We start from the raw sequence: 22,207 nt of genomic DNA, 5'->3' as shown, positions 1-22,207 counted from the left end.
TTGTCCTAGAGCTTCGGACTGAGGGGGAGGCTTCAGGTCTGGCACACGCTCAGTGACCTACAGAGCCACTTTCAGGGAACATAGGTTATGGATGCCATCTTGGCACCCATCTCCCTCTGCCTTGCTCCAGCTTGCCAATATCTCCTAGAAAGGAGCTTATACAGTCATCTGGAGCTCTGATTTTTTCAACTGCTGCTCAGGTGACACCTCCATATCACCTGGCTCTGGTGGCCAGTGGAGCTTATACCTGTCGCCCCTCAAGCCTGTATATATTTGGCTACTTTAAAAAGCTGCTGCCTGAGGACTGGGCTGCCAGTCAGCCTGAATCTAGGTGCTAAGATCCTACCCTAAGGGACACTGACAGGTCTTGGCACATCATTAACTACTGAGAGCTATTAAAAATTAAAAACATCGGCCACATAATGACCTTTCAGTCAACGACAGACAGCATATATGATGGTGGCCCCATAAGATTAGTACCATATAGCCTAGATGTGCAGCAGGCTATACCATGTAGGTTTGCATAAGTACACTCTATGATATTTGCAAAATGATAAAATCACCCCATGATGCATTTCTCAGAATGTATCCCCACTGTTAGGCAACACATGATTGTGTAATAGGCTGCCTGGACAAGCACAGACGTTTAACAGACTACCAACAGCTGGGGCATGGCTAAACGAAAAGATTCAACTCCTACGTGAGGCCACTCCTTCAAGACTGGGGAGGTGGTTGCTTCATTTACTGTATAGAAACCAACACAGAGAATCAAGAAAAATGAATAAACAAAGGAATATATTCCAAATGAAAGAATAAGATAAAACCTTAGAAGAAAATCTTAATGAATGGAGATAAGTAATTTACCCGATAGGGAGTTCATAAGTAATGATCTTAAAGATGCTCACCAAACCAGGGAGAAGAATGGATGAACAGAGAACTTCAAAAGTGAGGACAGCTTAAAGGACTTATGGGACAACATCAAATGGACTAAAACTTGTATTATAGGGCTCCCAGACTGAGAAGAGAGAGAGAAAGAGGTAGAAATCTTATTTGCAGAAATAGTGGCTGAAAATTCTCTAACTTGGGGAAGGAAACAGACATCCAGATCCTGGAAGGCCAGAGTTTCAAATAAGAACCCAAAGAGACCCACACCAAGACATATCATAATTAAAATGTCAAAAGTTAAACACAAGGAGAGAATATTAAAAGCAGTAAGAGAAAAGCAACTTGTTACGTATAAGGAAACCCCCATAAAACTGTCAGCAGACTTTTCAGCACACAGTTTCCAGGCTAGAAGAGAGTGGCATAATATATTCAAAGTACTGGGGAAAAAAAACTTCCAACCAAGAATCTCTACCTGGCAAAGTCACCATTCAGAACTGAAAGAGTGAAAAAGAGTTTTCCGGATAAGCAAAAGCTAATGGAGTTCATCATCACTAATCTGGCCTTACAAGAAATATTAAAGAGATGTCTTTAAGTTGAAAAGAAAGGGTGCTAACTGTAACAAGAACAGATATGAAAGCATAAATCTCACTGAAAAGATAAATACACAATAAAGATAGTGGCGTAATTACTCATAAAGCTAGTATAAGGTTAAAAGACAAAAGTAGTAAAAATAACTATGATGACAATAATTAGTTAAGGAATATACAAGATAAAAGGATGCAGAATGTGACATCAAAAATATAAAACAGGGGCTGGCCCCATTGTGTAGTGGTTAAGTTTGGTGTGCTCTGCCTCGGCAGCCTGGGTTTGCACGTTTGGATGCCAGGCGTGGACCTACACCACTTGTCAGCCATGCTGTGGCAGCAACCCACATATAAAGTCAAGGAAGACTGGCACAGATAGTAGCTCAGGGCTAATCTTCCTCAGCCAAAAAAAAAGAAGAAGACCCCAAAACATAAAACAAGGCAGGGAGGGAATAAAAATGTTGAGCTTCAGAATGGGATCAAACTTAAGTTGTTACCAACTTAAAATAGACTGCTATAGACATAAGTTGTTATGCATAAGCCTCATGGTAACCATAAAGCAAAAACCTACAGTAAATAAATAACAGATAAGAAGGAATCTAAGCATGGATCAAAGATCTAAAGATGAGGCCTGAAACAATAAGTCTTCTAGAAGAGAATATAGGCAGTATACTCTTTTGACGACAGTTTCAAAAGTATCTTTTCAGACACCATAACCCCTCAAATGAGGGAAACAATAGAAAGAATAAACAAATGGGATTTCATCAGACTAAACAGCTTCTTCAAGGCAAGGGAAAACAGGATTGAAACAAAAAAACAGCCCACTAATTGGGAAAAAATATTTACAAGTTATTTATCTGACAGAGGGTTAATCTCCATACTATATAAAGAACTCACACAACTCAACAACAAAAGATCAAACAACCTGATCAAAAAATGGGCAGGAGACATGAACAGACACTTCTCCAAAAACGACATACAGATGGCCAATAGGCACATGAAAAGATGTTCATCATCCCTGGTCATCAGGGAAATGCAAATCAAAACTATACTAAGATATCACCTTACACCCATAAGAATGGCAAAAATAACCAAAACAAAAAGTAACAAGTGTTGGAGAGGTTGTGGAGAAAAAGGATCCCTCATACACTGCTGGTGGGAGTGCAATGTGGTGCAGCCACTATGGAAAACAGTAGGGAGATTTCTCAAAAAATTAAAAATAGAATTACCATATGACCCAGCCATCCCACTACTGGGTATCTATCCAAAGAACTTGAAGTCAGCAATTCCAAAAGTCCCATGCACCCCTATGTTCACTGCAGCATTATTTACAATAGCCAAGACATGGAAGCAACCTAAGTGCCCATGAACTGATGATTGGATAAAGAAGATATGGTGTATATATATACAATGGAATACTACTCAGCCATAAAAAAGAATAAAATTATCCTATTCACAACAACATGGATGGACCTTGAGGGACCTATGGTAAGTGAAATAAGCCAGACAGAGAAGGACAATCTCTGTATGACTCCACTCATATGAGGAATTTAAACCTGTAGACAAAGAGAACAGATTAGTGGCTACCAGGGGAAGGGGGTGGGGGTGGGCACAAAGGGTGAAGGGATGCACCTACAACACGAATGACAAACAATAATGTACAACTGAAATTTCACAAGACTGTAAACTATCATAAACAATAAAAATTAACTTAAAAAATTAAAAATAGACTACCATATGATCTAGCAGTTTAACTTCTGGGCATTTATCCAAAGAAAACAAAACATTAATTCAAAAAGATTTATGCACTTCCATGTCCACTGAAGCATTATTTACAACAGCCAAGATACAGGAACAACTTAAGTGCCCAATGATGCATGAATGGATAAAGAAATTGTGATATACATATACACAATGGAATACTATTCAGCCATAGAAAAGAATGAAATCTTGCCATTTGCAATAGCACAGACGGATCTCGAGGGTGTTATGCTAAGTAAAATAAGTCAGACAAAGACAAATACCATATGATCTCTCTTATATATAGAATCTAAACAACAACAACAACAAAAAACCCAAGCTCATAGATATAGAGAATAGAATGGTGGTTGCAAGAGGCGGGGGTGTGTGGGGTGTGTGGGATAAATGGGTGAACTGTTTATTTTCATATTTTAGTTTAAATAAATTGTATTTAAGGGGAAAAAAAAAAAGAATAGAGCACCTGAACAACACTATAAACCAATCAGACCTATGAGACATACAGAACACTCCAACCAACAATACCAGAGTACACATTTTTCTCAAGTGCACATGAAATATTCTCCAGAATAGATCATATATTAGAACACAAAACAAGTCTTAATAAATTTTAAAAGACTGAAATTATACAAAGTATCTTTTCTGACCACAATGGCATGAAACTAGAAATCAGTAATGGAAGGAAAATTGGACAACTCACAAATATGTGGAAATTAACCCAAGGATTTCTAAACAACGAATGAGTCAAAGATTAGAAAATACCATAAGACAACCAACTATATCCTGCCTTCGGGAGATTCATTTGAGCTCCAAAGACAAACACTGGTTCAAAGGGAAGGGGTGGAAGTTGATACTCTAAGCAAATGGTAACCAAAAGAAAGTGGATGTAGACATCAAACAAAGTAGATTTCAAGCCAAAAAATGGTAACAAGAGACAAAGAAGGTCATTACATAATGATAAAGGAGTCAATATATCAAGAAGTTATAACAATCATAAATATATACACTCCCAACATCTGAGCACCAAAATGAATTAAGCAAATACTAAGAGATCTTAAGGGAGAAATAGATAACACTACAACAATAGTAGGAAACTTCAACTCCACTATCAACAATAGATAGACTGTCCAAAGAGAAAATAAGAAAACACTGGATTTGAATCACACTTTAAAGATTTTATTTTTCCTTTTTCTCCCCAAAGTCCCCCAGTACATAGTTATATATTTTTAGTTTGAACCACACTTTAGAACAAATAGACTTAACAGAATATTCTATCCAACAGCAGCAAAATACACATTCTTCTCAAATGTACATGCAACATTCTCCAGGATAGATAATATGATAAGCTGCAAAACTAATCTTAGCAAATTTAAAGAAGACTGAAACAATATCAACTATCTTCTTTAATCACAATGGCATGAAATTAGATATAAAGAACAAGAGGAAAGTGAGATCTTCAAATATGTGGAAACTAAACAACACACTTCTAAACAATGAACGAGTAAAAGAAGGAACCAAAAGGGAAATAAATTATCTCTAAACAAATGAAAATGAAAATACAACTTATCAAATTTTGTGGGCTGCAGCAAAAGCAGTTGCAAGAGGAATGTTTATAGCAAAAAACACATGTATTAAGAAATTAGAAAGATCTCAAATAAACAACCTAACTTTACACCTGAAGGAACTAGAAAAAGAGGAACAAAGTAAGCCCAAAGTTAGCAGAAGAAAGGAAATAATAAAAACAGTGAAAACAGATGAAATAGAGACTAGGAAAACAACAGAAAGGATCAATGAAACTAAAAGCTGGTTCTTTGAAAAGATAAAATTGACAAACTTTTAGTTAGACTAAGAAAAAAAAGAGAGAAGACTCAAAATTAGAAATAAGAGAGGAGACTTTATGACTGAGACTACAGAATACAGAGAATTATAAGAGACTACTATAAACTTATGTGCCAAAAAATTACATAACCTAGAAGAGATGGATACATTTCTAGAAACACACAACCTATCAAGACTGAATCAGGCACTGGCCCCATGGCTCAGTGGTTAAGTTCACACACTCCACTTCAGCAGCCCATAGTTTTGCTGGTTCAGATCCTGGGCTTGGACGTGGCACTGCTCATCAGGCCATGCTGAGGCGGCGTCCCACATAGCATAACCAGAGGCACTCACAACTGGAATATACAACTATGTACTGGGGGGCTTTGGGGAGAAGAAGAAGGTTATTAGCTCAAGTGCCAACTTAAAAAAAAAAAGAGACAGGAAGAAATAGAAAATCTGAGCAGATGAATAATGAGTCAAGAGATCGAGTCAGTAATCAAAAAACCCACAACAAAAACTCCAGGGCCAGATGGTCTGACAGGTGAATTCTATCAAACATTTAAAAAAGCATTAATAACAATTCTCCTCAAACTCTTCCAAAATATTGATGAGAGAGAGAACATTTCTAAACTCATTTTACGAAGCCAGCATTACCTTGATACCAAAACCAGATAAAGATATCACAAGAGAAATGTAGACCAATATCCCTGATGAATAGATGCAAAAATTCTGAACAAAACATTAGCAAATTGAATTCAAGGACACATTAAAAGGATTATACTCCATGACAAAAGGGGATTTATCCCTAAGATGCAAGGATGGTTCAATATAGGCAACTCAATCAACGTAATTCATCACACCAATAAAATGAAAGATAAAAACCACATGATTGGGGCCGGCCCGGTGGTGCAGTGGTTAAGTGCGCATGTTCCACTTTGGCGGCCTGGGGTTTGCCGGTTTTGGGCGCAGACATGGTACCGCTCGACAAGCCATGCTGTGGTAGGCGTCCCACATATAAAGCAGAGGAAGAAGGGCACGGATGTTATCTCAGGGCCAGGCTTCCTCAGTTTCAAAAAAGAGGAGGATTGGCAGCAGATATTAGCTCAGGGCTAATCTTACTCAAAAAAAAAAAAAAAAAAAAAAAAATCACATGATCATCTCAACAGACACAGAAAAATCATTTTGAGAAAATATGACACCCTTTCATGATAAAAACTCTTAACAGATTAGGTATAGAAGAAATATGTCTCAACATAATAAAGGCCATATACAATAAATCCACTGCTAACATAATTATCAATGGAGAAAGACTGAAAAGGTTTCCTTTGAGACCAGGTACAAGACAAGGTTGCCCACTCTGACCACTTCTATTCATTATAGTACTGGAAGTCTTAGCTAGAATGATTAGGCAAAGTAAAGAAATAAAAGGCATGCAATTTGGGAAGGAAGAAGTAAATCTGTTGCTATTTGCTGACAATATGATCTTATATACAGAAAATCCCCAAGAGTCAAACAAAAAATTAATCAATATTGAAATTAATCAATGAAATCAACCAATCAATAAAGTGGTAGGTTAGCAAAATCAACTTATAGAAATCAGTGGCATTCCTTTACATAAATGATGAAGCATCAGGAAAACAACTAAAGAAAACTATCCCATTGACAATAGAATAAAAAACAATAAAATATTTAGGAATAAATTTAATCAAGGAAGTGAAAGATCTGTACAATGAAAACTACAAGACTTTGCTGAAAGAAATAAACAAATGGAAAGACATCTGTGTTCATGAATTGGAAAAATAAGTAGTAAAATGGCCATACTACCCAAAGCCATCTACAGATTCAATGCAATCCACCAAAATACCACAGACATCTTTCACAGAAATAGAAAAAACAATCTTAAAATTTGTGTGGATCCACAAAAGACCCTGAATACCCAAAGTAATCCTGAGAAAAAGAACAAAGCTGAAGGTATCACACTTTCTGATTTCAAACTATGCTACAAAGCCACAGTAATAAAAACAGTATGGTAATAACAACAGTATGGTACCAGCACAAAAACAGGCACAGAGACCAAGAGAACAGGACAGAGAGCCCAGTATTAAATCTTGGCATTTATGGTCAACTAATATTCAAGCCAAGAACACTCAATGGGGGAAGGATAGTCTTTTCAACAAATAGTGCTGGTACAAGTGGAGAAACAAATGCAGAACAATGAAACTGAACTCCTATCTCACACCACTGGCAAAAATTAACTCAAAATGGATCAAAGACTTAAACTTAAGACCTGACACTATAAAATTCCTACAAGAAATACATGGAAGACACTTACTGCTCTTAGTCTTGGCAATGATTGTTTTGGACATGATACCAAAAGCACAAAAAACAAAAGCAAAAATCAAGAAATGAAACGATATCAAACTCAAAAGCTTCTGCACAGCAGAGAAACCAATCAACAAAATGAAACAGTAGCCTAAACAATGGGAGAAAATTTTTACGAACCATATATTGGACAATAGGCTAATATCCAAAATACATAAAAAACTAACACAACTTAAAAAAAAACCCCCAAATCTAATTAGAAATTGGGCAGAAGACTAAATAGACATCTTTCCAAAGAGGACATAAAAATGGCCAGGAGGCACATGAAAAGATGCTCAAATCACTAACCACCAGAGAAATGCAAATCAAAACCAATGAGATATCACCTCACACCTGTTATAATGGCTATCATCAAGAAGAAAGGAGACAACAGGTGCTGGCAAGGATGTGGTGAAAAGGGAACCCCTTTACACTGTTGGTGGGAATGTAAATTAGTCTAACCACTAAGTAAAATAGGGAAGTTCCTCAAAAAATTAAAAATAGATCTACCATATGATCCAGCAATTTCATTTCTGGGTATATACCCAAAGGAAATGAAAACGGGATTTTGACAAGATATATGCACACACATGTTTAGTGCAGCATTATGCCTAATAGTCAAGATACAGAAACAACTCAAATACCCATCAACAGATGAATGGATAAAAAAGATGTGGTATATACACACAAGGGCTCTTATTGAGCCATGAGAAAGAAAGATACCCTGCCGTGCGACAACATGGATGGACCTTGAGCACACTATGCTAAATGACATAAGTCAGACAAAGACAAGTGCTGTATGATATCGCTTATATGTGAAATCTTAAAAAAAAAAAAAAAAGGTAAGATCTGTAAAAAAGAGAGTAAAATGTTGGTTACCAGGGGATTGAGGGGTGGATGAGACTGATCGGGTTTAAGGGTACAAACTTATAAGGAGTAGTAAATAAGCCACAGAGATCTAAGGCACAGTATAATGAATATAGTCAATAATACTGTACTATAATAATATAATGTGATAAATATTGCTTCAATGGTAATCATATTACAATATATAAATTATCAAAGTGATATGCTGTACACCTTAAATTTACAATTATATTGTCAAATTTATCAAAAAAAGTAATCAAGCCAAAAACAAAAAAATCTTGAGAAAAATGAAAACACAACAAAACTTACGACATCCGGAACTAGTAGTAGTAAAAGGTAAATTTATAGCTGTAAACACTACATCAAAAAACAAGATCTCAATGAATACCCTAAATATATACCTGAAGGAATTAGAACAAGAAAAGCAAATTAAACCCAAAGCCAGCAAAAGTAAGAAAATAATAAAGATTAAAGATAAATGAAACAGAGAAAAGGAAAATGGAGATAAATCAATAAAACTCAAAGTTCTTTCTTTAAAAAAAAATCTACAAAGTTGCCAAAATTTACTAGACTGGCAAAGAAAAAGAGGAGATGCAAATTACCAAAATGAGAAATGAAAGAGGAGCCATTACTCCTCACTACTCACAGATATAAAAGAATTATAAGAGAATACTATGAACAATTATACATCAACAAATTGGATATCCTAAGCAAATGGACAAATCCCTACAAACATACAAACTAGCAAAACTGACTCAAGAAGAAACAGAAAATCTGAAAATACCTATAACAAGCAAGGAGACTGAATCAGTAATCAAAACCTCCTAACAAAGAAAAGTAAGATCCACTTGGTTTCAGGGGTGAAGCCTACCATTTAAAGAAGAATTAACATGAGTTCTTCTCAAACTCTTGCAAAAATCTAAGAGGAGAGAACACTTCCTAACTCATTCTATGAGGCCAGAATTACCCTAAAAAGCAAAGTCAGACAAAGATATTACAAGAAAAGAAAACAATAAGCCAATATTCCTTATAAATATGATGCAAAAATCCTCAAAAATACTAGCAATCTAAAATCAGCAGCATATTAAAAGGATTATATACCATGACCAACTGGGATTTACCCTAGGAATGCAAGGGGGGCTTAACCTTTGAAAAATCAAGCAATGTAATATACTACATTAATAGAAGGAAGGGGGAAAAATCACATAATTATCTCAATTGATGCAGAAAAAGTATTTGACAAAATTCAGCAAATTTTCATGACAAAAGCACTCAATAAACTAGGATTAGAAGGGAACTTCCTTAACATGAGAAAGGCCATATATAAAAACCCAGGGCTAATAACATACTTAATGGTAAAAATCTGAAAGCTTTAATCAAAGATAAGGAACAAGATAAGAATGTTGGCTTTCAATTCAATATACTACTAAAGTTCTTGCCAGGGCAATTATTAAAGAGAAAGAAATAAACGCAAGCAAATGGAAAGGAAAGTAAAAGCATCTCTATTTGCAGATGACATGATCTTATATATAGTAAATCCTAAAGAATCCAAAATAAAAAACAAATAATAAACAAATAAACAAATTCAGCAAAGTTGAATTAAAAAAAAAGTTGTATTTCTATAAAAAGGAATAAAAGGAAGCCAAACATGAAATGAGTAAGTGCAATTCTTGCTGTTTGCGGACGACATGATTTTATACATAGAAAACCCTAAAGAACCCATCGGAAAACTATTAGAAATAATCAATAACTACAGTAAAGTTGCAGGGTACAAAATCAACTTCCAAAAATCAGTTGCATTTCTATACTCTAATTCCAGACTAACAAAAAGAGAATTCAAGAATACAATCACATTGACAATTGCAACAAAAACAGTAAAATACCTGGGAATAAATTTAACCAAGGAGGTGAAAGACTTATACAATGAAAACAATAGACATTACTGAAAGAAACAGATAACATAAAGCAATGAAAAGATATTTCATGCACATGGATTGGAAGAATAAATATAGTTAAAATGTCCATACTACCCAAAGCAATCTATAGATTCAATGCAATCCCAATCAGAATCCCAATGACATTCTTCATAGAAATAGAAAAAAAAAATCCTAAAATTCACATAGGGTAACAAAAGACCCTGAATAGCTAAAGCAATCCTGAGAAAGAAGAACTGAAGCCAGAGGCATCAAACCCCTGACTTTGAAATGTACTACAAAGATATAGTAATCAAAACAGCATGGTACTGGTACAAAAACAGGCACACAGATCAATGGAACAGAATTGAAAGCCCAGAAATAAAACCACACATCTACAGACAGCTAATCTTTGACAAAGGTGCCCAGAACAAACAATGGAGAAAAGACAGTCTCTTCAATAAATGGTATTGGGAAAATTGGACAGCCACATGAAAAGAATGAAAGTAGACCATTATCTTACGCCATACACAAAAATAAAATAAACAGACATTTTAACTATGTTTATTCTTCCAATCCATGTACTTGGAATGTCTTTCCATCTCCTTATGTCATCATCCAGTTCTCTCAGAAAGGCCTTGTAATTTTCATCGTATAGGTCTTTCACTTCCTTAGTTAAATTCACCCCAAGGTATTTTATTCTTTTTGTAGCGACTGTGAATGGTATTGTGTTCTTGAGTTCTTTTTCTGTTAGTTCGTTATTAGAATATAGAAATGTTACTGATTTATGTAAATTAATCTTATACCCTGCAACTTTGCTGTAGTTATTGATTACTTCTAAGAGTTTTCCAATGAATTCTTTGGGGTTTTCTATATATAAGGTCATGTTGTCTGCAAACAGCGAGAGTTTCACTTCTTCCCTCCCTATTTGGATTCCTCTTATTCTTGTCTGATTGCTCCGACCAGGACCTCCAGTACTATGTTAAATAAGAGTGGTGATAGAGGGCATCTTTGTCTTGTTCCTGATTTCAGAGGGATGGTGCTCAGTTTTTGCTCACTGAGTATGATGTTGGCTGTGGGTTTGTCATATATGGCCTTTATTATGTTGAGGTAGTTCCCTTCTATGCCCATTTTGTTCAGGGTTTTTATCATAAATGACTGTTGAATCTTGTCAAATGCTTTCTCTGCATCTATTGAGATGATCATGTGGTTTTTATTCCTCGCTATCCCAATCAGAATCCTAATGACGTTCTTTACAGAATTAGAACAAAGAATCCTAAAATTCATATGGGGCAACAAAAGACCCCGAATTGCTAAAGCAATCCTGAGAAAAAAGAACAAAATGGGAAGCATCACAATCCCTGACTTCAAAACATACTACAAAGCTACAGTAATCAAAACAGCATGGTACAGGTACAAAAACAGGTGCACAGATCAATGGAACAGAATTGAAAGTCCAGAAATAAAACCACACATCTATGGACCGCTTATCTTTGACAAAGGAGCTGAAGGCATACAATGGAGAAAAGAAAGTCTTTTCCACAAATGGTGCTGGGAAAACTGGAAAGCCATATGTAAAAGAATGAAAATTGACCATTCTTTCTCACCATTCACCAAAATAAACTCAAAACGGATCAAAAACCTAAAGGTGAGACCTGAAACCATAAGGCTTCTAGAAGAAAACGTAGGCAGTACACTCTGACATCAGTATTAAAAGGACCTTTTCGGACACCATGTCTTCTCAGAGAAGGGAAACAACAGAAAGAATAAACAAATGGGACCTCATCGGACTAAACAGCTTCTTCAAGGCAAATGAAAACAGGATTGAAACAAAAAAACAACCCACTAACTGGGAAAAAATATTTGCAAGTCATACATCTGACAAAGGCTTAATATCCATAATATATAAAGAACTCTCACAACTCAACAACAACAAATCAAACAACCCGATAAAAAAATGGGCTGGAGACATGAACAGACATTTCTCCAAAGAAGATATACGGATAGCCAATAGGCACATGAAAAGATGTCCATCACTGCTGATCATCAGGGAAATGCAAATCAAAACTACACTAAGATATCACCTTACACCCATTAGAATGGCAAAAATATCTAAAACTAATAGTAACAAATGTTGGAGAGGTTGTGGAAAAAAAGGAACCCTTAGACACTGCTGGTGGGAATGCAAACGGGTGCAGCCACTATGGAAAACAGTATGGAGATTCCTCAAAAAATTAAAAATAGAACTACCATACGACCCAGCTATCCCACTACTGGGTATCTACCCAAAGAGCTTGAAGTCAGCAATTCCAAAAGTCCTATGCACCCCAACGTTCATTGCAGCATTATTTACAATAGCCAAGACATGGAAGCATAGCCAAGACATGGAAGCAACCTAAGTGCCCATCAACAGATAACTGGATAAAGAAGATGTGGTATATATATACAATGGAATACTACTCAGCCGTAAAAGAGAACAAAATGGTCCCATTTGCAACAACATGGATGGACTTTGAGGGAATTATGTTAAGTGAAATAAGCCAATTAGAGAAGGACAATCTCTGTATGACTCCACTCATATGAGGAATTTAAAAATGTAGACAAGGGAACAGATTAGTGGCTACCAGAGAAAAGGGGGGGGGGTATGGGGGGGTGGGCACAAAGGGAGAAGTGGTGCACCTACAACACGACTGACAAACAATAATGTACTACTGAAATTTCACAAGATTGTAACCTATCATTAACTCAACAAAAAAAACAAAACTCAAAATGGATCAAAGACTTGAAGGTAAGACCTGAAACCATAAAACTTCTGGAAGAAAATATAGGTAGTACAGTCTTTGACATCAATCTTAAAAGGATCTTTTCAAATACTATGTTTTCTCAGGCAACGGAAATAAAAGAAACAATAAACAAGTAGGACTTCATCAGACTAAAGAGCTTCTGCAAGGTAAAGGAAACCAAGATCAAAACAAAAAGGCAACCTACCAACTGGGAGAAAATATTTGCAAATCATATATCCGACAAGGGCTTAATTTCCATAATATATACAGAACTCACCAACTGAACAGCAAAAAAGCAACTCGATCAAAAACTGATCAGAGGATATGAACAGACGTTGCTCCAAAGAAGATATACGGATGGCCAAAAGGCACATAAAAAGATGTCTAACATCACTAATCATCAGGGAAATGAAGATCTACACTACACTAAGGTATCTCACCTTACACCTGTTAATATGGCTATAATCACTAAGAAAAAAAATAACAAACGTTGGAAAGGTTGTGGAGAAAAGGGTACTCTTGTACACTTCTGGTGGGAATGCAAACTGGTGCAACCACTATGGAAAATAGTATGGAGATTTCTCAAAAAACTAAAAATAGAAATACCATATGACCCAGCTATCCCACTACTGGTTATCTATCCAAAGAACTTGAAATCAACAATTCAAAGGGACTTATGCACCCCTATATTCATTGCAGCATTATTCACAATAGCCAAGACATGGAAGCAACCCAAGTGCCCACGGACCTATGACTGGATAAAGATGTGGTATATACACACAATAGAATATTACTCAGCCTAAACAAAAGACAAAATCGTCCCATTCACAACAACCTGGACGGACCCTGAGGGTATTATGTTAAGTGAAATAAGTCAGACGGAGGAAGACAAACACCATATGATTTCATTCATATGTGGCAGATAAACAAACATAAGGAAAAAGAGAACAATTCAGTGGTTACCAGGGGAAGGGGCTTGGGGGGTGGGCACAGGGCTGAAGGGGAGCACTTATATGGTGACAGACAAGTAATAATGTACAAATGAAACCTCACAATGTTGTAAACTATTATGAACTCAATAAAAAAAAGTTGTATTCCTGGATAACAGAAATGAACAATCTGAAGAAGGTATTAAGAGAACAGTTCCATTTACAAAGCATCAAAAAGAAGAAAATATTTAGGAATAAATTTAACCAACGAAGGACAAGATTTGCACAGAGAAAACTACAAAACACTGCTGAAAAAAATCTGAAAGACAAATAAATGGAAAGAATTTCTGTGTTCATGAGTTGGAAGACTTAATATCGTTAAGATAGCAATAACATCCAAAGCAATATAAGGATTCAATGCAATCTCTATCAAAAGCTTAATAGCATTTTCTGCACAAACGAAAAAATGCATCCTAAAATTCACATGAAATTTCAAGTATCTGAGGGACTCTCAATAGCCAAAACAATGTGGAAAAAGAACAAAGTTGGAGGACTCACATTTGCCAACTTTAAAACTTACTACAAATCTACAGTAGTCAAACAGTATGGTACCAGTATAAGGACAGACATACAGACATACTGAATAGAATTCAGAACCCAGAAACAAATCCTTCCGTATATAATGAAATGATTTTTGACTGGCGTGCTAAGACCAATCAATGTGGAAAGAACAGTTTTTCAATGAAGGTGCTGGGAAAACTGGATATCCACAAGCAAAAGAATGAATTTGGACACTTACCTTATAGTATATACAAAAATGAACTAAAAATGGATTAAAGATTTTAATTTAAGAGCTAAAACTACAAAACTCTTAGAAGAAAACAGTAGCAAATGTTCATGACCTTGGTTTTGGCAATGGTTTCTTAAATATGACAACAAAAGTACAGGCAACAAAGAAGAAAAATAAATACACTGGACTTCATTAAAAACTTCTGTGCATTTAAGGGCACTATCAAGTGTTTAAATCATATACCAGATAAGGGATTAATATCCAACTATATAAGGAACTCTTACAACTCAATAAGACAACCTAATTAAAAAATGGGCAAAGACTTGCATAGACATTTCTCCAAAGAGGAAGGTTATACAAATGGCCAAGGGCACACAGAAAGATGATCAAATCACTAATCATTAGGTAGATGCTAATCAAAACCATAATGAGAAACCACTTCACACCAATTAGGATGGATTATCAAAAAAATACAAAAACAAGAATCGATGAGGATGTGGAGAAACTGGAAACCCAGGCACCACTGGTGGGAATATCAAACGTTGCAGCCATTGTTGAAAACAATTTGGTGGTTCTTCAAAAAGTTCAACATAGAATTAGCAACTGACTCAGCAATTTCACTCCTAGGTATACACGTGAAAGATTGGAAAACGGGGACTCAGATACTTAAACAGTCCTGTGGGCCTAACGACATTTTGGTCGACGGGCTGCATACACAATGGTGGTCCCATAAGATTAGTAAGTACCAAAGCCTAGGTTTGTAAGAGGTTATCACCATCTAGGTTTGTGTAAGCACACTTTATGATGTTCACACAATGACAAAATCACCTAAGGATGCATTTCTCAGAATGTATCTCTGTTGTTAAGTGATGTATGACTGTATGCCAACGTTCATACCAGCATTATTCACAATAACCAAAAGGTGGAAACAACCCAAGTGTCCATAAATAGAGAAATGGATGAACAAAGTGTGGTATGTACCAACAATGGAATATCATTCAGCCATAAAAAGGAATTAAGTTCTGACATAAGCTACAATGTGGATGAACCCTGAAAACATTGTTTAGTGAAATAAAAGATACAAAATGAAAATACTGTATGATTCCACTTATACGAGGTTTCTACAATAGGCAAATTCATAAGAGACAGAAAGTAGAATAGTGGTTATCAGTAGCTGGGGGCAGGGTGCCATGGGGAATTGTTATTTAATGGGTCCAGAGTTTCTGTCTGGGGTGGTGAAAAGCTTTGGAAATAGTGTTGATGGCTGCACAATATTGAGACCATAATTAATGCCACTCAGCTATACACAATGGTAAAAATGGTGAATTTTACATTATATATTTTTTACCCCAAAATATAGTGACACAATAAGTAACTAATTTGTATAAAGTTAAATAACCAGTTTAAAAAATGTATTAACACTTCAAATTACATGGTAACCGGAATGTTTAAAGGTACTCAAAAATGCTGTATGCTAGACAGAACAAAAATATATGTGCCAATGATTTCAATCCTAACTCCAATTATTTCATGTACTTCAATATTCTTCCCACATCACAGCTACCCCTCTTAACTCTAATCTTTCTTCCACATGACTGCCTTGCAACTTAAATACACCTAAAAGGTCTTCTAACATAGACCTTGCGTTCTAGGCAAACATATATCACTTTTTCATTTTATGAAAGTGCTTTCTGGGAAATGCCAAAATAAAAGTGATTTCTAAAGTAAGAAAAAGAATTCGCAAATAGAATAGAAACATACACATTTAAATAAACAAGAATTAGATTTAGAAGATATTTTATAAATTATCTATTTCATATCCTGCATTTTATAGATAAGGCAACTGAAGCCCAGAGGAGTAAAGTGTTTAGTCACATAGCTGGGACTAGAACCTATATCTCCTGAACCCTAATTATGTGGCTTCTTAAAATACGTGTCAATTAAAACTCTAAAAAAAATTTTTTATGTATACGTATTTTCAAGAATTTAAACTATAAAGACACTATCACTGGAATGATGTGTTGGAAGCAACAGCAATGGAATGACAAGGCTTCAAAATGTTAGAAGCTCACAGTCCGATGCTTAACAGTAATGTTGAACATGATATAACATCTCTTCCATTGACACAATTTCAGTGATGAAAGCTACAGGAAGCAGAGACAAATGTTTATTATAACCTTAAATAAGATTAGGAATAAGGCTTAATGTCCTACGTAGAAAAATCCTAATACTTTAAATACAAGCTGAAGGTACCAATTTAAGCGTGCAAAGCATTGGGAAAGAAAGCAAATATTGCTTTAAAGTTTCTCGGAGGTCATTTGTAAACAATCATAGGCCACCTCTCACTCTTTCACCCTGTATTATATACAAAGTTCTATTTTACATAAACAAGACTTCTTAAACAAGTGTTCTGTAATTTTTACTTGCCTGTCTTTCCACTAGAGACAAATCTGTGACTGGTATAACAAATCTAATTTTGTATTATCATAGTGCTGCTAGCGAGTATTTCACGTGAGCACGCACATTTTCAAGGTATGATCTTTTGAGGTTGAAAGCAAAGTTTAGGTTAAAGGAGAGAAATTTTTACCACAGGGATTTCTAAATTACTAAACTGAAGTAAGTGAAGCCCATCTTCATACAAACAGTAAGAATAACATAAGATAAAGACTAAAATAATCAAAGACTCACACAGCTAACTGCAAACATGAAACAAACAAAACAACCAAAAAGAACTTGTTAGATGGGAACATTCTGTAAAATGAAACTTACAGTTTATAATAAATCAACAAAACCATAAAAAAGTTTTAATTCTAATGGGGAATAGTAAAAGGAAAAAATTTAGCATTTTTTTAAAAAGTAAGAATAATTTTTAGAATTCTTGGAAATCAACATGACTTACTCTTTAATATCACGAAGTTGATCAACATCTTGTGATCTTGTAAAATCTGGATCATGGGCTAATAGGTGAATCATATATGGAACTACATATTCAGGCAACAGTGATAATAATTTCTCTAAAATGAAAACATTATTATTAACAACAGTAATAACAGTTTTTACATAATTCCTCTCTAGTTTTGTGTCCTAACCACTTCAGTTTCCATTTTTTTCTCAGTTATTTCTAAATTAGAGGCAACATGATACCTAGATAGTACTGAAATACTTTTACTTCAATTTTGAAGGCTATTAAAACCAAAAGGATAATTTAAGATTGCACAGTGGGTCCCTGGCAGAGCTAGGAAAATAAATCTTTACTCTCTGACATCTGAGCAATGTGTTCAAATCAAGCCACGCTGCTGATCCCATAAGAAAAATGCAGTTCCCCCAAAGTTTTACATATTATAAATAGGATTCAGAATCAGGATTTTATAATTTAAGTACATCATAACTACAATGACAGCATTCTATAAAAAAACCAGTGCTCTTATAAACTACAACAGAAATACATGAAACACTACCCCCCCAACACACACACAAATTGACACATTGAGAAGATATATTTTCACACTGGGAACTTTCAAAATTAATTACCAGTAGCCATGGGGTTCTGTTTAATGTACTCCCTGCGTATACTGATATTTTTTAGTAAACACTGCCGTGCATGTGCTCTTCTTTCCTTCACAGGATCTTTGGCACACAAGGCAAAGATTGCCATATACTCCAACGGGAGCAGCAACTTTACAAGCGCCTTATGCAGCTTCTGAGCAAATATCTGCCTTACTTGGTAGCACTCATCCTATGGCAGCACAAAAACAAAAATACGTAAATAAAAATTGGCAATATTTACAAAAGAACAGTTTACGTATTCTTAATGTCACTTTGAAAAACGATAATTATACTGGGAGAATAAATAACTTAACATTTAGGAGATATTTAATTAGAATAGCAATAATAGTAATCTTAGTAGTATACACATCTACACAGCAAATGGATCTATATCCATAGAAAGTAAATATACTTTTTTTTGGTGGTGGCGGGGTGGAGATTAGCCCTGAGCTAACATCTGCCACCAATCCTCCTCTCCTGGCTGAGGAAGACTGGCCCTGAGCTAACATCCGTGCCCATCTTCCTCTACTTTACATGGGACGCCTACCACAGCATGGCTTGACACGTGGTACGTAGGTCCACACCTGGGATCCGATCCAGTGAACCTCAGGCCACCGAAGCGGAACATGTCAACTTAACCCCTGTGCCACCCAGCCAGCCCCTAAATATACTTGAAGGTTAAGTAACTGATGAAAATAAGATTGTTACTTACATTAATAACAAGTGCACAGAGCTGAAACTGTTCTGGGGTTATAATTTCATGGTAACAAGGTTCCTGAGCAAGCTTCATTATGGCACTACCAGCAGCTAATCGCAAGCGAGACATATCAGATTTACTATAAACAAACAAAAAAGAAATAAACATTTCCTATAACCATTATCATTCATAAATATGCTCTGATCCCTTTTGAGTATTCAGGTCTTTAGCATAATTTATGCTTAAAATGACATAACGTACATATATGGAAAAGCAATTTGAGTCCTTGAACTCAATATAGGAGAAAAAGCTCAAATCACTGTGATGATCTGATCATAAATTTATCTGCCTTCACTTTTAGTTATGCCCTAGCTTAGATCCTCCACCACAGCCAAGCAATTCTGCTTACAATCACAACTACACCAACTGCAATGCTAAGAAGAACCATACCTTAGGAACTGTATTAAGATAAATACATATTCACTGTAGAAAACTTGAGTTTAAAAAACCCTGAAAAATCAAAAATCACCATCATTTTAAATCTATATCCTACAATTTCCTTAATGCATATACATATATACACACATTAACAGAAATCTAACTTAAGCCTACGCACATGTCTGATGAAATGGAGGGGCCAGCAATTAGGAATTGATTTGTACCAGAAAAGGGGAGGTATCAGACAAATATCTAAAAGGAAAGCATTGGGAGATGAGAGCCAGTGACTATCTTAGGTACTAGTCTCTGGGTCAGACTTCCTTTGGCAGCATGAAGTTTTCAAAGGGAATCTAGGAGGTGTAGGCACTCCCATCCCCAACAAGTGGACTTTTATTACCTAAATGGTAAAATGTGACAATGAATGGGGGGAAAGACGGTCTCCTTACTTCAACTTCTATGTGGAACATAGCATGGCTTTGATATTCTGAAGACTTTAGAAACGTAGAAAGCCGGCCTGAATTCATGAGGAACTATTATTTAGCATATAAGAGGAGAAAACATGTTCTCTTGGACAACAGGATCATCAAAGTGAGCACTGGTAATGATGAGGGACCCTAAAATGGCTTCTGAGGCAAATGATTCAGGAATTGAAAAAATAATAGCTACTATTTGCATGCTTAACTCTGTGCCATGCAGTGTGTGAAACACTTAACAGGCTTCGTCTCATCTAATTTTCACTCTATGAGGAAATTAAGGCTTTGAAAAGTTATTTATACAAGTTCACACAGCCAGTAAATGCAGAGTAGAGTTGTATAAGTTTCTGATTCTAAGAGCCCAAGCTGAACCATGGGATATGTAATATCTAACTAAGATCTACATAATATTTCATGATATGTGTGTTCCATAGTTAAACATTCCCCTATTTTTCGTGATGATAAAAAATGCTGGAAAGAACATATTTGTGTTTATACTTTTGTATGATTCTTTTATTATTTCACTACTGTAAAAATAAAGAGTTAAAGAATAACATTTTTAAGGATCTAGGGACAAATGCCAAACTATTCTGACAAGACTGTGTTAATTTATATTCAAGGAGTACATAAGAGTTGATCTCAAAGCACATGGTGCAATTACAACATTCAATATTAATTAGGTAAATAATTCCTATGTAAGCTCTACCAACATTTTTTTCTTGAGGAAGATTAGCCCTGAGCTAACATCCACCACCAATCCTCCCCTTTTTGCTGAGGAAGATTGGCCCTGAGGAACATCCATCCCCACTTTCTCTACTTTATATGTGGGATGCCTAACACAGCATGGCTTGATAAGCGGTGCGTAGGTGCATGCCCGTGATCTGAACTGGTAAACCCTGGGCCACTGAAGCAGAGTGCACGAATTTAACCACTACGGCACTAGGCTGGCCCCTCTACCAACCCTTTGAGCTAAAAAATTAGAAAGGAAGAAAAATCTCACCTGATCCTCTTTTGCTCTGTCAGGTCACCCTCACTAACCAACATCGCTGATAATAACCGAAGAGTTGAATTGGCAGATTTAGACTGGTTGTTTTTCATACCCAACAGCCACCTTACCAGAAGTTTAATTGCCTGTACCTATAAAATATTAACATGCTAAAAAAAGAAAGCAACTTAAAATTCCAATTAAAGGGAAGATTATGTTAATTAGATTAGTGAGATGTCTCAATTGCTGGCAGACATGTTTTATTTAAAAAGTCTGCAGAATAATAACAATAACAATAACAATAAGAACTAATATGTATTGTTTAATTTGTACCAGGTACTTTTCCCAGAGCTGTACACATATTAATTTATTTAATCTCCTAAACAACTCTATGACAGATGTATTCTTATTTCCAACACATAAGGAAATAGACACATTACTATAATGGGTAACTTGCCCAAGCAAGGTCTGGTTCCTGGACTCAGGGCTTTTCATACTTGCACATTTGCCCAAGATTTTCAAGTTGTTTAAAAATAACTATTTAAACTATTCTAATATTATAGTAATTAAAAAGAACTATTCAGATATTTTCTGTATTAATAAAAAACTATTTTGAAGAAACAATCAAATTTGATTCAGTCTCACTTGACATTATGATAAAAAAAATCTAGGAGAATCCATAATTATTTGTGGTCATAATTACTTAGAGGCTTATACTCAAATGATTGTTACCAATATACATGAAAGAACTAGCTAAAGGATTTAGGTATTGTTCACTGTATTTATTGACAACCTGGAAAAAAGAATTGATGGAATACATGACAACTATGAAGCTATACAAGGTGAAACAGATTATCAAGGAAGATGATAATGAAGCAGTCTTATTTTAAACCTGATTTTAGAAATTAGTTTTCATGAGGTACAGTTTACATCTATCAAAAGTTACCAATTCGATGACAGCCATCCATTTTTGCCAAGTTGATATTCATAGGCTTGTAGATAGATAGTGGTAGTGAGGCTAGATGTGAGATGCTTCTGAGCATCAACATTCTACAAACAATCTCTGTGTAAAACAGCCTCACTGAAATTGTTTTAGCAGGCAGGAAGGTCTACAGAAGATGCTGACATATACCTATATATAAATAACTCACTGACAACTACAGTTTCTTTGAGAAACAGAACTTTTGATTTAAAAATAAAGCACCTCATTTAAAAATGCTTATTAACTGTTAGGTTGAAAAAAAGGATATCTATGAATGTTCATTTCAACATAAAAGTTATCAAGAGCCACAGAAATTTACCTTTGCTAATACTTCAGGAGAAACTTCTTCATCTGGAGACCATAATTTTCCATTCTTCTCACCTGTTGACTACAGA

General features: G+C 35.4%; 1 protein-coding gene across 4 annotated transcripts in view; it reads right to left on the bottom strand.

Annotated features, from left to right (window-relative positions):
* Positions 1-22,207, bottom strand: part of LOC124237007 (sister chromatid cohesion protein PDS5 homolog A-like) — a 161,946-nt gene that overhangs the window by 28,374 nt on the left and 111,365 nt on the right. For all 4 annotated transcript variants that reach the window (XM_046656089.1, XM_046656093.1, XM_046656092.1 and 1 more), the window contains exons 22-26: positions 22,132-22,200; positions 20,846-20,982; positions 18,950-19,073; positions 18,223-18,427; positions 17,591-17,705 (exon numbers count right to left, since the gene is read on the bottom strand). In XM_046656089.1, the coding sequence (XP_046512045.1) occupies positions 17,591-17,705; positions 18,223-18,427; positions 18,950-19,073; positions 20,846-20,982; positions 22,132-22,200 (650 nt within the window). The remainder of the gene's footprint in view (positions 1-17,590; positions 17,706-18,222; positions 18,428-18,949; positions 19,074-20,845; positions 20,983-22,131; positions 22,201-22,207) is intronic.

Source organism: Equus quagga, chromosome 3 (genome assembly GCF_021613505.1).
Source record: "Equus quagga isolate Etosha38 chromosome 3, UCLA_HA_Equagga_1.0, whole genome shotgun sequence".
Classification (NCBI taxonomy): Eukaryota; Metazoa; Chordata; class Mammalia; order Perissodactyla; family Equidae; genus Equus; species Equus quagga.
This window is presented reverse-complemented; position numbering and strand designations above follow the sequence as displayed.